This window comes from Mirounga leonina, unplaced genomic scaffold (genome assembly GCF_011800145.1).
Source record: "Mirounga leonina isolate KUSES-001 unplaced genomic scaffold, KU_Mleo_1.0 Mir_129, whole genome shotgun sequence".
Taxonomy (NCBI): Eukaryota; Metazoa; Chordata; class Mammalia; order Carnivora; family Phocidae; genus Mirounga; species Mirounga leonina.
Genome location: NW_023270323.1, coordinates 77974094 through 77990016, shown reverse-complemented (window position 1 = coordinate 77990016; position 15923 = coordinate 77974094). Strand labels below are relative to the sequence as shown.

The following is a 15923-nucleotide window of genomic DNA, read 5'->3' as shown; positions in this document are numbered from 1 at the left end:
GATGGATGGATGGATGGATGGATGGATGGATGGATGGATGGATGGATAATGGGTGAATGATGGATGGAAGGAAGATGGATGGTTGGAAGGATGGATGGATAATGGGTGAATGATGGATGGAAGGAAAATGGATGGATGGATGGATGGAAGGGGGAATAGATGGATGGATGGGTGATGGGTGAATGATAGATGGAAGGATGAAGGAGGGAGGGAGGGAGGGATGATGGGTGAATGATGGAAGAATGGATGGATGGATGATGGATGGATGGAGATGGGTGAATGATGTAAGGATGAAGGATGGATGGAGGGATGGATGGGTAGTGGGTGAAGGATGGATGGATAGAGGGAGGAAGGGAGGGATGATGGGTGAATGATGGAAGGATGAAGGATGGATGGATAGATGGGTGAATGATGGATGAAAGGATGGATGGATGATGGTGGATGGATGATGGGTGAAAGATGGATGGAAGGATGAAGGATGGTTGGAGGGATAGATGATGGGTGAAGGATGGATGGATGGATGATGGATGGATGGTGGGTGAGTGCTGGAAGGATGACGGATGGATGGACAGATGGATGGATGGAGGGATGGATGGAATTTACGCTGCTGAGGCCAAAACCTGCAACATCTGGTCCTGCTTCCTAAGCTCTGCCCCTGCCCCTTCCCCAGGGGAAATAATGGGGATTTTCTGAAAAGTCCACTGATGTTTTCTCCCCTCTCAACACTGCCTCAAAGGGAAACAGAGACCTTAAGATAGAGCATCTTGGGACCTCCTGAAGCTGTGGGTTCACAGCTTCATATACCTGATGCTTTCGCTCTTTGTTCAGAGCCAGCTCAAAGCACACTCTGTCCCTGATGCTGCCCATGTGGGCTCAGATTCAGCCCCTGCAGGGTCGGTGCCCGGGGTGACTCTCAGGAGCCCAGCCAATAGGGCGTCATTGGTTGACTTCTCTTTCCGCGACTCTGCCCCCAGAGCGGCGCGAGGAGGCGCGTGCTGCACTCACCCAAGGCTGCTGCTGTAGGTCTGGCCCAGGACACAGTCGTCTGGCGGGGACAGGGGGTTAAACCAGAAGCTGGCAAAGCACTTGCTGGCATCAGACTCCGAGGAGGGGGAGCGCTCAAATCCGTAGTCACTGTTGGAGGGCAGAAGAGCGGTCAGAAGACAGGTTTGGGTGGGGATGGGAGCTGGTCTGGGGCGGGGGCCTCACAGCAAGGGCCCGCGATGCACCTGTTTGTGGGGACACACAGCCCCGTCCAGCCCGAAAATCAGGGTTACATTCCAGGTGAGAAGAGTTGCAGAGGGGATTCTGGGAATTCCCAGGAGAGCACGGAGCCCAGCCCAGATATCCTGGAGGGCTGCTTGGAGGAGGTGCACTGAATCTCAAAGGAAGGCGGTGGACAGCCAGGGGGAAGAGAGGGGAGGGGCACTGCACAAGGGGCCCCTTCAACGCTGGTGAGGGAGGTACAGGTGGAGGCGTTGGGCACGTAAGGGGGAGCAGGAGGGCAAGGGTTGAGGATGGCTAGGGAGGCAGGTGGCGGCCAGAGGCTTCGTGAACCAGGCTCTGGAACTCGGAGAAGGGCTGGGTGGGCACCGCTTGCCCCCAGGACACCCTCCCCGGTTCCTAGCGCCTCTCCCCGCTGTGAGCAGGCCACTGTGCTGGCTGTGCCCACGTGCCCTTGAGTTCCCCGACGATCCTCCCGGGAGCGCCCTGGGCTTCGCTCCTGGCTCTAAGGCACAGAATAAGGCGGCAGGAGGACTGTGAGTCTGAGACCCGCGCTGGGTGGCGGCTGCCGGCTCGTGAAGCTGCTCAGGGCGCCCCGGAGGCCCGTGGCCGGCGCGGTCCTCACCAGAGGAAGTCCGACTCCCGGCACCTGCACACCCGGGACTCGAGCGCCGACGTGAAGCTCCGTCCCTTGATGCACCAGGACGTGGACTTTCTCTTCCGGAAACTTCTCTGCTGGCCCATGATGCAGCGGTCACCCTGCAGCGGGAACGTGGGGTGAAGAGCCGGCCGAGAAGGGTCCACTGCCCTCCGGTGGCTTGGACTGCTGCTTTTGCCCATCCCCGAAAATAGCCGATTCTCAACCCCCAGGCAGCCGCGTGGGGCAGGGGGTGAGTCCCCTTTCCCAGATGGGGAAACCGAGGCCCAAAAGACAAAGTGGTGTTCCTGAGGTTAAGCTGGGGCAGCCCCCCTCCCATCCTGACCCACAAGCATCCATTGAGCACCCACTGTGTACACGCTCCCCCTGGCCCTGAGGGGTCACAGTGCTGCTGGAACCCAGGTCCCTGTTATGTTTCTCCTCGTCCCCGGGTGGACGCCCTGTGCAGGAGCTTGGAGGAGCCACGGCCCACGGGGCGCATGTGGACACACAGCAGGTCCTCGGCGTGCACTCGCAGCAGCCCCCACCCAGCCCTACAACGGGGACAGTGACAGGAGCAGGGACCCCAGCAATTCCAGAGCCCCACATTCTGAAACCTTGAGCCTCCTCATCACAACTTCGGCAGCACAATCTGGTCTGCACTGCAGGCGGGCTGCTTCCAGCCCTTATTTATTTCACATAGTGTGACTAGTCTACCTTTTGTTCTAGAAACATCTATGTGTTTGAGGTTATGGGGCGGGGCTGCCATAACCCCCCGGGGCTGTTAAGTAATCTATGACACAGGCCCGTGTTGCCCGCCTACCATGTCACAAGCCCCGGACCCCAAGCACACTGGACTGCACAGTGGGGTCAGGGCGCATGGCCCTGTGCCCCTGAGCGTGGCGGCAGACCCAAGCCCAGAGCAGCCCAGACACCAAGAAGTGGCCAGAAAATCCAGCAGAAGGACCGGACGTGTCAGGGCCGCCGGGGTTCTGGGAAGCCCTGTTGGAGGTGAGGCTCCTGGTGCCGCGCAGGAAGGGGGATGCACAGGCAGGGAAAGCTGCCCTGCCCCGCAGCCCGGGCCCCGGCCCACCTTCAGGTCGGTGAGGTCCCAGGAGCCGTAGTCCTCCTCCCTGCATGGCCTGGAGAATGAGGGCCGGAAGTCCACCTTGACCAGCTCCCAGTCGGACCGGAAGCTGATGTGGCCGAAGACGCTGGGGAGAGAAGAGGAGGGAAGGAAAATCACCTTAGCCTGGCCTGCTTCATGGTGCGAACCACTTCCCCTTGGGGCCTCAGCGCCCCCTCCTCACGGGCCCAGTGGCAGCTCTCCTGGCCTCTCCTAGAGTCCCGCCCCCACCCCCACACTGTGCCCAGCCGGCTGCAGGCGTGTGGTCCTGGTGGTGGTGTCTCCATGAGGATCACACACAGTCTGCGGCTCATGGATGGCATGGGTGGGGGTCTCCCCCCACAACCCCCTCAATGGATGAGGAAGTGGGCGCAGTCGTGTCAGGAGCCCGGGCCTCCCAGTTGCCACCCGGGCCCTTCCATAGCCTTCCACGGTCCTTGCTTCTGTTCCGCAGAATGTCGGGGGGGGTCAGCTGGACGTGGGGTGATTCTCCCGCCTCAGTCAGCATCACTGCACCGGGGTCTGACCCACGGACACCCAGGTCGGCCTCACCGTGCCTGAACCCTGCACCGCGAACACCCAGCTCTGCAGAGCTGGGCCACCGGCTCTTTTTCCAGGCACAAGCAGCAATCCAAAGAGAGGTAACGAGTCATCATACAGGCTCACAGCGGCAGGACCTCAGCCTGTGCTCACCTCCTGCTCACCATGTGGCCCCAGCCTGGGTGAGTGGAGGAAGCAGGGGAATGGAGCACCATGGGGGCTCTTGAAAGGCCAGCCATGTACAGGGCACCCATGATGTGCTGGGGGTTCCATCTATGCTGTCTGGTCTAATCCCCACCCCAGCCTCGTGAGACAAGTCCACCCCTATTTTACAGAAAGGAAGACTGAGGCACAGAGACGCTAAGTAATTTGCCCCAGGCCACACAACTTGTTTGGGCCATTTCCTCTTCCTCAGCATGCAGCAGTCATTTGCTGAGCACCTACCATGTACCCAGATCCCTCCCTCTCTGCAAGGACTGCTATTTCAGGGGCTACAAAAACCACCACAGAAGAGGGGCTCAGCCAACATGTCCTTGGTCCTTCCTGAGTCCAACCTGCAGCATTCCGGACATATCACCAGAGGTTGAGCATCTGGGTAGAGGAGGTGATACCCCCTGCTGTACTCAGTCCCCTTCCAAGCATGTTGACAGGGACAGGATACTTGGGGAAGGACAATCAGGATCCGAAAGGATCCTAACCCCATTCTAGGATGGTAGGTCACCTGGCTCATTCTGTTTTCTAGGGGACATGATGGCTGGCTCTGAATGTCCGAGGCTGATATCTGAAGAGGAGTTTTGCTTTCATGGGACATCTCTGAGCCAGGCAGGCCTGGGTTGATGCCCCACCTCCTATGTCTGTGACCTTGGGCAGGCTCACTCCCTCTGTGTACCCCAGTTTCCTTGGCTTTAAAACGGGGACGATAGTTCTGGCCTTTCAGGATTGATGGTGGATTAGCAATGGTCTGTGTGGGGCGCCGGCACACATTAGGAGCTTCATCCACATGCACACGCAACAATTTCTCTGCTCCCCAAAACAGTCCCACGAAGTAGATACTGTTATCTTTATTTTGCAGATGAAATCCCCCGCCTCTGCAGGCTGGCCATGGGCCTCCTCGGGTCCTCAAGGCCCCTGAGCCTCCCTCTGTCTCAGCCTTGACCTGCCCCTGTGGTCAGCCTTGTGTCCCGTCTCCCAAACAAAGCCCGCTGGGTTGGTTACAGAAACAGAGAGTGAGGGTCTTATCTCGATAGGGACACTCTTTAGGGAGCACTTAGGGCGCCCCCAAGGCAGAGCAGGCCTGTCCCCCTCCTGCAAAGCACGTTATCCTGAGAAGAGCAAGTGCGCATTGGACACGTACTGACACGACCTACTGACTGTGTGCGAGGCACTGGGTCGGCGTCTCATCTTCTCCTTTCCCAAACCCGTGAGGAATATACTGCTGTCATTCCCATTTTACAGACAAGGAAACTAAGGCTGACAAGGGACCCGCCGAGGACAGCGCAGCCAAGGCCGCTGCCTCCTAAAGCCTCAGCTGAAATGCAGAAATATCTGTCACCTGGTTCATTCTGAGTTTTAGGAAGAACATGCCAAAGGCAGCCCGCGGATCACCTCACAGTTAATAGGAGAGAAGGGGCCAGGCGGGACAGGGTGGGCCAGGAGCCCCCTGCCCCGTAAACAGCCCCCCGACCCTGGGCGTGGTACGGGAGGGGAGGGTGGGCCTCGGTGACCCAGCCTGGGGGACACATCCTGAAAGGCAGTGGTGGTCACCTGTGACATGACCTTTGGGTAGATTTGGATAAAAAATCACCTGAGAAGATGTTCTCAACTGTGCAGGAAACAGGACAGCAGGGGAGACACAGACAGACAGAGACACGGAGAGGGAGAGAGAGACACAGAGAGACAGAGACACGGAGAGGGAGAGAGGAAGGAGCAGGGTGGGGGGGGAAGGCCGCCGGGTCCCAGCGAGGATGCGCCCACGGCCCAGAGACATACACGTTTTGTTCTAGCGTGCCCGTGTGTCCCCTCTTGGGCCGTATGACTGGCTCCCGTGTCACCTGGGATTTGAACAGCGTGTGGAGATGCAGCTCTGGGAAGGAGGGACTGTCCTCCTTTAAAACCTTAAAAGGTTATAGCACCTGCTTTTTCTGGGGCCAAACCCAGCCCTGGTGCTGTGACACATGGGACCAGGGGCTTGGCTCCAAGCCCAATGCTCTGGGGTAGAAAGTGTCCCCATTCCTCAGCTGGGGAAGCCGAGGCCTCTGGCCCGGCGGGCTCATCACCCTCCGTGCTGGCATTTTTGCTCGATGGACACCAGCCTGCTCGCCACACCGCAGACAGACAGCCCTGCGTTGGACCCCAGGCTGGAGCCCTCCCTCCCCTGCCCACACACGCTGACACCCTGCTGCAGCCCCAGGAGGAACCGGCCTTCCCATCTCAGACCCGAGCCTGCGGCAGCATGAGGCCCACACAGATACACAGAGCCATACGGGACATAACACGTCCCCAGGCAGGGGCACGGCAGCGACTGGGTGTCCAGGGGAAGCGCCCCAGCCAGGGTCTCTAGGACGACATCACCGGGTCCCCTCCCTCTCCAGTTCTGGGGACCATGCCGAGCTGAGGTGACAGGGGCCCCTTGCCCACCACTCCCTCGGTGCAGAATTGTTGAGATTTTAGCACCCCTAGAAAGGGGGGGGCAATACATCCTTCCGTGGACAATTCTTATGAGGACAAAATGAGATGACGTATCAAAATGGACCTGTAACATGCAGCAGGTGCTCAGCAAGGCGTCCCCAGGGCCCTTGTCCAAGGGACCATACTGCTGAAGAGGCAGGGAGGACACCAGGCTGCCTCCGTCCTGGTGGCAGGGAAGGCCCCCCGGGGAGGGGACACTAAGCTGAATTTCAGTCTGCAGGGAATTCAGACGGCTGCCTGCCCCTGTCGTCTCAAATGTCCGAGGGAGGAGCCCACACTCACTGTTTCCCCGTCCTGCCCCGCGCCATCTGCAGCCCCCAGAAGCCTAGGAGGTGGGCACCAAAGTGGGGGTGGTCAGCAGTGGTCAGTGGAGGTTGGCTGTCCAGGCTGCGCTCCCAGCCCCACCCAGGCACCAGAGCAGCTCAGGGTTCCCTTCCCCCGGGGTCCCCACTAATGAAGGTTTCTTGCCAGTTTGGGTTTAAGGCTGGGGGCTCATCCACGTGGATCTCGGAGGGGGGCGGTCAGAGGTGCGAGCCCCTCGCCCAGCATGGCCGATGGCAGAGCCGACAGGGCCGTGGCGTGGAGGCCCACTGGGAGCTGGGAGGGCACACAGCAGTGTGAGTCCCTTAACCAGGTGCTTCTTGCCGGGGCCCTGCCAGGGAATGGCTCCCAGGCAAGAAAGCCGTGCCCGCCGCAGGGCACACGGCCATCCCAGGCCGGGCCCGCGGGGAGAGGGGTCCCACTGCTGACCACTGTCCTGGCCAGGCCGGTCGGCTCCCGGAGAGATGGTGCCAGAAAAGGCAGACCGTCCGCATCCTGATGGGGGGCAAGCAGCTGCTCCTTCCCCACCCCACCAGTGGGCCCTGGGACACCAGCATCGTTCACACTAGCGAGGAAGGGGGCCACTCTTTACTTAAGTTTGAGGTCCGCCCACCGGACCAGCAGCTCTGAGGGTCCTCGGGGTCCTCGGTGCCCAGAACAGCGGGCGGCATGTTGCAGGCCGTGCTGGAGAGTCTGAGAGCCGCTGGCCTCCACGGCCTCTGCTGTGATGTGGAGCCGGGGGCCCCGGTCAGCGGGGGAGGTGCAGTCTTTCCCCCGCCCGTCCGGGCCTTCGGGAAGCTTCCGCCCAGTCGGCCCAGAGAAAGAGCAAGCAGAGAGGCTGACCGCTCGCAGAGACCGGGGGGCCGCAGTGCAGCATCCCACCTACCACCAGCGGCCCCCGGCCTAGCGGAGCAGGGAGGGTTGTGGGGCCCTGTGATGGCTTCCGGGGGCTGCCCCGGCCACTTCCACAAACTGAGGGCTGCGAACAACAGAAACTTATTTTCTCCCAGTCCTAGAAGCCATGAATTTGAAATGCAGGTGTTCACAGGGCAGGGCCCCGTCCACAGGCTCTAGGGGAGGGTCCTTCCTGCCTCTTCCAGCTCCCGGGGCTCCCGGCACTCCTCGGATTGTGCCCCCGCCTCCAGTCTCCGCCTCGGGTCACTCTCTCCCCATGTCTGTCTGCATCCCTCCCCTTCTTATAAGGACGCTGGATTAGGGCCGCCCCCCCCCCACGGCAGTGTGACCTCATCCTGACTGATCGCATCTGCAAAGACCCTGCTTCCCAATCAAGTCATGGGTTCTGGGTACATGTGCATTCTGGGAAACATGGTCTCCCCAGTGCAAGCATCATCAGTAAAGGGCAGGCTATGCCAAGTGTGGCCAGGCATACAGAGAATCAGCGGAGCGGTTAGAAATGCAGAGTCTCAGGCCCCACCCTGGCCCGCAGACCAGCCTGAACAAGCCCCCAGGAGGGCGGATTGGCCAGGAAAGAGCCTTCCACAGCTGGACCCCCCCTCTCCCCAGTGTCTGGGGAGTGCAGTCGAGCCCCGTGCACCCTGTTTCAACTCCCGCCCTCTCAGATCCCAAGAAGGATGCCCCTGTGCCCCCTCCTCACCATGCCCAGGGCAGCATTTGGCCCGGAGTGAGGCCTGGCTCCCCCTGCGAGTTGGCAAGGGGCCTCGGGCTCAGGGGCCCAGAGCTGCAACCTCAGAGCCCAGCCTGCCCCGGCCACAGCCTGGCTCTGCCCTGCATGGGTCCTCCCTGCGCCGCGGGCCTGGGAGCCCTTCCAGGGGCCAGGAGCTCATAATAATAATGGTGATGATGATGGTGGGAAAGCTCCCAAGGCCGCTTCGGGCAGTGGGCCGGAGCCGCCCTTGACTGGGTTCCAGCCCTCACCACCTAGGTGATCCTGGGCAGGTGACGGACGTCCCAGGCGTGGCAGGGGCCAGTGGACAGGAGGACACGAGGAGGCAGGTGTGAGGTTGGAGAGGAGAGTGAGGAAGACGGGAAGGAGCGGGGGAGGCCAGTGCTGAGCGCACCTCAGAGCAGCAAGGCCATCTGCCCGCCCGCCTCCTGTGGGCACTCACGTCATGACCAGCGTCTCGTCCCCCGGCTCACTCAGCAGCCCGTCCACAAACACGGAGGTGCTGGTGAAGTTGTGTGTGCTCCAGGTGAGGCCCTCGTCCACACTGAACCTGCCGAGAGAAGGGGTGTCACCACCGCAGGCAGGTGGGAGCACGGCCCGTGTCCCAGACCTGCTGCCCTCCTGGATCCAGCCCTGCCCGAGCCCCGGCGCCAGCGCTGCCCAGCTGAGGGGGCTGGGGGCCCACAGCAGCCGCCCGCCGGCACCGAGTGGCCTCCGCATCTCCTTAGTAACACTACAGCCAAGGAGTTCTGGGCGGGTTGTCTAGGTACCGCGACGCTGCTTTGCAGCCCCTGGACTGCAGTTATCTGGACTTTGGAACGTCCAGGTCAGCCCCACACAATGCCTGAGCCTAGCCCAGGGGTTGCCAGGCCAGGGACAGAAGTTTACTGCCTCCCCAAGGCATCATATCACGGTGTCCCCAGCTCGTAGTGCAGAAAACTCTTTTTCAGACTAAAGTGATATTGGCTTCCCGGCAGCTCCCCCAGCTCTGCCTTCTGAGTCCAGAGTTCACACCTGCCCTCACTTCCCCACAACGGCCCTTCAGATGTCTGAAGCTGATCCAAATGCCCTCTCGCCTGGGCACATCCCTCTGGCTTCCTTGCCTGGCCCTGCCTCCTCCAGCTGACTACCTTGTTGATGCTTGAACATCACCTCCTCTGGGAAGTCCTCCCTCCAGCCCCCCGACCATGCTGTGCTGTTATTCCCTGTTTCCCTGTGTCCGCCTGCCTGGCCTGGAACAGCTCCCAGGTGGAGGAGCCCTGACCACCCCGCCCCCGCCCCCCATGCTGGGCCCGCATGGCGTTACTTGAGGATCTTCAAGGGGATGGAGGTGTCCTTGATCGCTGCGATCACGCCGCCGTGGTCCAGGTAGAGGACGTGGTGCTCTTCCTCGAACACCTGCAGAGGGGGCAGGTGACACTCTGAGGGCAGGTCACTCTCTGGGGGCAGAGGCGTCAACACACAGGCTGGGGGCCACCAGCAGAGGCCAGCTCCCTGAGGCAGGGCCAGCCTGAGGGCTCCCCGTGTCCCCCAGGCCCTCCACATGCTCCTCCACGCCACCCAGACTCAGTGCGCGAGGGATGAGTGAATGAGCATGGCAGTTTCTAGACCACTGGCGTGAGAACATTGCAAATAAATGCCACAGGCAGCCCTCTGCACAGGAAAAGCCCGCACACCAATATGGCAGACGACATGAAGGTGAGAAAGAAATATGGAAGTCAGCAAACCTCTATTTGACTACCCAGCAGGTGTGCCGCCTCCTCCAGGAAGCCCTCCCTGAAGCCAGGCTGGGTGGGGAGTGTCTCTGGGCTCTGGGCCTGAGCACTTACTACACTATTTGTCATGGTCTCCTCCAGCCAGGGAGCTCCTCCCAGGCAGGGCCTGCCTCTGAGTCCTCTTTTGTGGCCCAGCACGGCTCAGCTCAGAGAGCCGAGGGTGCCTGTGCTCGGGGAGTGTGTGTGGGGATGAATGAATGAATGAGTAAGGGAGTGAATGAATGAACCGTCACTGTCCCCCGGACAGGGCTCACACAGGAGGAGACACCTCTGGTGGCCCTGGGATCGGTGCTCCAGGTCCTCTCTGTTTGGGTGCTGGAGTCCAGGGGGAGAGATGAAAGTCTGGGCCCAGGAATCCTGGGATGCTGGGGGGCGACAGACCAGAGGGGCAGAAGCCCACCAAGGAAAATGAATTCCCAAACAGCCAGGCTTCTCCTCCAGGAACGAGTGAGCTCCCTGTCCCAGGGAATATCCAAGGAGAAGCTAGTCTCCTCTCCGGGACCCCTGGGCTGCCAGGCACAGCGTTAGAACCACGCTGGGTCCTCGTGCTGTGCAGGGGCCGCCTCACAGCAAACACATCTGTCTCCCTGTGCCCGCAGGGCTCTGTTGTTGGCTCTGTTGCTTTGAACTTGCAGAGACCTCTGGCCGCACCATGGGAACCCTCATTCCTGCTCCACTGGGGGCCTACTCCTCTTTCTTTCCAGGGTGATCAGGCCGTTGGGCGGCGGGGTGTGGCAATGAAACCACACACATGGGTTCTCAGAGCCTGGTTGTCCCAGAGCCCCAGGCCCGGGCCTCCCGCCCTCTGGCACAGCTCTGTGCACACGCGGCTGGGGGCTCCTCCCCAGGGGACAGGCAGGGGCAGTGACCATGCCCCCTCACCCCAAAGATGGGGTGCCTCCCAGCCACCCCAGGGCACCCAAGAGCGACTCTACTCTCATTAGCCTGGGACTCTGCAAGAGGGGACTCAGGTCTGACCCCCACCAACAAGTCATTCTGTGGCTTGATCAGCCCCTGGGCAGCAGGGCCCAGGGGCAGGTAGCCTCCCCTTCCCATCTCTCCACCGACCCCCCACCTCCCCACACCCCAGGCTCTGAGGGGACTCCTTGAATGTTTTCTGGTTTGTTTTTTTTATCATCCTAGGGAGCTCGTGTTTTTAAAAGGTTATGTCCATTAAGCAGGACACACATTGCCATTTGTAATTCATATTCTGAGAACTCTCCTCTCAGACACATGTTATTACATCCTTGACAATCTCCCTGCGCTCAGTAGGCTGCCCTGCCTTGGGTGACTGTCCCAGCCTGTCCTCTGTCCCCTCCTCCTCTGCACTCAGGCATGCAGCGCCCCTCCTCTCCTCCCCCGGCTCCGGCGCCCCCACCCGCACCCACCAACGCTAGGCCCCCATCCGCACTGGAACCAATATTCCCCCATCCAATTCCCTCATTCCCAAGCGTGGAATCCCAGCAAATCTGGACTACAGGGGCCACTGTGAGTGTTTTACAGTCGGTTTCTAGAAAATTAGAACACCCTGTCTGTTTCACCCTGGCCTACTTAATCTAACGGGGGGCACGTTTCCCTAATAAATGGACAGATGGTGACATTTCAGGAAGTTTAGGCATGTTTCACGGGTTTTAGGGAAATAGAAACATTCTAACACAGTAAGTCTCTTTTGCCCTTTTCAAAATTCCTGGTTTCTTGCATATTATTAAAAATGTCAGGGCCTTACACCCAGGCTGCAGGTAAATGGGGTACCTTCGGGGCTAACGTATTTGTCCAGAGCGCGACCTGGGGGAGGGGCTGCAAGTGGGGCCTCGGGCACGTATAACCTGCCCCAGAGCAGAGCTCCTGACACTGGAAGGGGAGACGCACATCAAAGTTTAGTGCATTTTCTTAAGTGTTAAAAGCAGGGACAGTCACTCCAGGGAGCTGGTGGACCTGATGAGGGCTTTGGGGCTGGAAACAAACAGCAGGTGTAGAGGGAGGCTGGCCTCTCCTGGGGCAGAGCCTGGGCCAGCTCCCGAGCCACGTGACTGCACTGCCCGGGGACGCTGGGGTCCGCAGCCCACAGCCCGCCCTCCAGGCTGGGAATGTCAGCTCCACGTGGGCCTGGCACTGAGGACCCTGGCAGGTCCAACCATTTCCTGCACAACAGCTCTGCTTTCTTTCTCTTCTCGGGCCACGCCTCGACCTCGAATCATCCCCCCTGAATGTCTCCCAGGCCCCCCAGCCCAGACTCAGCAAGGCTCCTCCCGGCCGGACCCTCCCCCATATTCTCCTTCTCTTCCACGTCTCTGCTCTTCCCCCTAAGAGTCGCCCCTGCCGGGAACCTGGGGATCACCCGTGGGTCCCCGCTTCCTGGCCTCGGGGCTCCCAGGAGAGCTCAGCCCCAGCTTCTGAGACCCTGCGTGGCACCCGCCAGGATGGCACCTCCAGCCCCCACCCTAGCATTTACTCCCATTGCTGAGACCCCCACGGTGACGGGTCTGAGCATGTGAAGATGCGTGTCAGATCTCTAACTCCCCAGCAGTGGCTTGTGAGGCCGACGTTAGCACCAGCTGCAGGGAGCTGTCTGTCCAGCCAGGCCGGCAGGCTGCAGGGGGGAGACCTGTGTCTCGGGACACGTCTGGGAGGGGAGGGCACCAGAGAGTCCAAGCATCAGCAGCGAGTCTTGGCAGAATGGGTGTGTGGGCAGGGGCGCCAGGCCCCCAGCCTCCTTACCTGCCGCCAGGTATGGCCGCAGTCTGACGTGATGTACATTTCTTCTTTATATTCCACCAGCTGTGAGCCCAGGTTACCTGGTCGGGAAGAATAGGGGCAGCGTTGCTCTTAGAATCAGCCCACTTTTGGCCTTACCAAGGTATGTGTCCAGACAGATGCCCACACAGCAGTGATGTGGGCCCTGGGTCTACATCTCCCACACCCAAAGCCGCCCATGTGCACGCCCCCTCTGCATTCTCCGTACACTGACCGGCCTATGGAACCACTGGGCTTGGGCCCTGCATCCTAGTTTGTGCAAGAAGGGATTAACTTTGCAAAGAAAGAGAGCGTCAGGCAGGGCGAGGCACTTGAGGGGTTCACGGGGAGTGAGCGGTTCAAGAACAACTGTGGAGGGCCGATCAGGGACTGGTGAGGAGGCCATGCTCCAGGTGGGCCGGTGTGGGGTCGTGGCGGTCCCCGACAGGATTTACACTGGGGCAGGACACAGCTGGGTTTGCGTTTGGAGCCTGCTCCCCGGGGCTGGGGGCGGGGGAGACCAGAGGTCCGGGGCTGCATGGGAAGTACAGGTGAGAGGCAGGCTGAGCACCCAGGACGTGCTCATTAAATATGTTCGGTGGGTGTTCACAGGAATGTGAGGTGGGCACCAGACCAACCAGATGGCCAGGACGTCCTTAAGTGGTTCACTTAAGCCCAGTACCAGGCTGGCTGATGGGTCACCACCCTTAAGGCCACTTTCTAGACTCCGACTTAAATCCTGGGGTGGTGCCAGAGTGGGAAGATGCCCAGCTCAGTGTCCAAGCCAACCCCAGCCTACAGATGAGGACACTGAAGCCCTTCTGGACTCTAGCCTGGAGCCCCAGAGGCCCCTGCCCTGGGAGGCCTGTACGTCACTGGCCATTCGTGGCATTGTTTATGGGGGCACTCTCAGGAGTATCTTATCCAGAGTCAAGTTCAGACGTCTTTGGAAAATTCCAAAGGAGATGGATTGTCCTCAAATAGATGAGTGAATGTGAGTTTTAAGCAGAGTGGCAGACGGCTTGTGTACCTGTCATCTTTGTTGAGGTCCAACCAAGCACCAATATGTTCATCCATCCATTCATCCATCCATCCATTATCCATCCATCCATCCATTATCCATCCATCCATTATCTATCCATCCATCCACCCATTTATCCATCTATCCATCCCATCCATTATCCACCACCCATCATCCATCCATCATCCATCCACCATCCATCCATCCATTATCCATCCATCCACTCATCTCTCCATGCATCCCTCCATCATCCATCAATGCATCCTTCATTAGTTTACCTGTCCATCCACCCACCCATCATCCCTCCATCCCCACATTTCTCTTCATCATCAATCCCACCCACTCGCCCATTCCTGCACTTGCAGGAACAGCATTTGCTGAGCACCTGCTCTCTGCCCAGCCCCTGTGCTGAGCTGTGGGGGTTCTGAGCTGAATAAACCACAGCCCCAGCTCCCAGAGACCTCTCAACCCAGCTGGGGAAGAAGTGTGCCATGAGACTGCGCACAGAGCCAGGATATCTGGAAGCCCAAGGAATCGTGAGTGCAGACAGGGGACAGCTGATGGACCCGGGAAGGAAGGCCATCAAGAGGAGACTCCCGCAGGGAGTGACCTCCAAGCTGGGCCTAGAGAGACAAACGCACGCTGGCCAAGGGAGAAGGAAAGGGCGTGCCCGGTGGAGGGACCGCGCGGCAGAGGGAGGGGCGGAGGGGCTGAACTGGGTCCCCTCTCCCCGCCTGGCAAACAAACGGCGCTGAGAGACGGCCAGGAGGGAGTTGAATGAATAAATGGAAGGACTGGGGTGGGAAGGAGCATTGTGGATGCCGGCAGACACCCCGGGACGCACGCATGGCACGCGCAGCAGCGCAGCGAATGCTGTGGTGTCGGCAAGACTCGGCAGGCGAGTTCCCTGTCTGCGATTTCGTGGCGCAGATGTCTGTCTTCTAAGGGACGCTCTCTGTTTTCCTTGCTCTGTCTACCAGAGCTGTCAGGCTGCCAGTCACCCAACAGGCACGGGGGAAAACTAAAGGGAAATTCACAGAATGTGTCCCCAGGCTGTTAGGGCAGAAGGGCCTGAGAAACATGGAGGCGGTGCCCTCATTCTACAGATGGGGAAACTGAGGTCTGGGGCGACGTGACGAAGGGAGAGGCAGGGAGGCTGCCATGGGCATGCCCTCTCTCTGCAGGGTCTGGCAGCTCGGCTGGGCTCCGTGGTCTCCGTGAGATGGAGTGCGGTGCATGACACCCCTCCAGATCTGCACGGCATGTTCGGGCAGCCAGGAAGTTCATTCTGGGTTTGTGAGGCCTTTGGGCTACGGAACATTTAAAACTGTGCCTTTGTTATTTTGGTCAAGAATCTGGGGATTCAGCCCATCAGGACAGTGCTTCTGAGGGGCTGAGAGGCAGGAGCGCCCTGTGGGTGTCTGCTCCCCCGGGAACCTGGGTTGGGTTTCGGGCTTCCTGAGTGACACCTTGCAGGTGGGGCAGGTAATCCCACTCCCCCAGCTCCCGCCTGCTTTCCTGTGAAGACGGGGTAAAGCTCTCAGGGTTGGTGCAGTGATTAGGAGCTCAGTGCCTGGATGGAGGAAAGGTCTGGCCACAAAACGGCTCATCCTCCCTTCCCTCCCATCGGTGGCCTGAGGTCTCCTACCCACACCGAAGTGGCGGGAGCAGGTGGGGGCTGTCCCAGCACTGGGCGCAGGATGGCCCTTTAACCTTGACCACAACAAGGAAAGTAAGATGCCAGCCGCTGCCTGGCAATGCGCTTTCAAAACACATGCTTTTAATTTTGGAAGATTCTCTGAAGTCAAATAAACCTAATTTTAGCTCGTGTCCTATCCACCCACACGTACTCCCCCCGAAGGAGGCTCTAGTTTACCTGTGTTGACAGCCACGGGTATGACTTTGCTCTGATTTTTTTTTTCTCATGTTAGTTGTATGTGTGTCTCTCTCTCCTTGACTAAACTAGAATCCTCTTCAGGAATCAACACATGTCAGCCATGACTCAAATCATTCTCCCATCCATCCATTCCTCCCTCATTTGATCCATTCACCATTCTGTGATCTGTCCTTCCATCTGACCATCCAACGGCCCACTCTTCCAGCCACCCACCTATCCGTTTGCCCATCCTCCACCGTTCACCCCTGCCCCGTCATCCGTTGGCCAACCATCCATCCATCCATCCATCCATCCATCCATCCATCCATCCATCCAT

The 15923-nt window shown here is 59.6% G+C and overlaps 1 protein-coding gene across 1 annotated transcript in view; it reads right to left on the bottom strand.

Moving 5' to 3' along the window:
• SORCS2 (sortilin related VPS10 domain containing receptor 2) overlaps positions 1–15923 on the bottom strand; it is a 448292-nt gene that overhangs the window by 20908 nt on the left and 411461 nt on the right. Inside the window, exons 12-17 of the mRNA XM_035005356.1 lie at positions 12675–12751; positions 9488–9579; positions 8624–8731; positions 2955–3075; positions 1850–1983; positions 1006–1134 (exon numbers count right to left, since the gene is read on the bottom strand). Coding sequence (XP_034861247.1) covers positions 1006–1134; positions 1850–1983; positions 2955–3075; positions 8624–8731; positions 9488–9579; positions 12675–12751 — 661 coding nt within the window. The remainder of the gene's footprint in view (positions 1–1005; positions 1135–1849; positions 1984–2954; positions 3076–8623; positions 8732–9487; positions 9580–12674; positions 12752–15923) is intronic.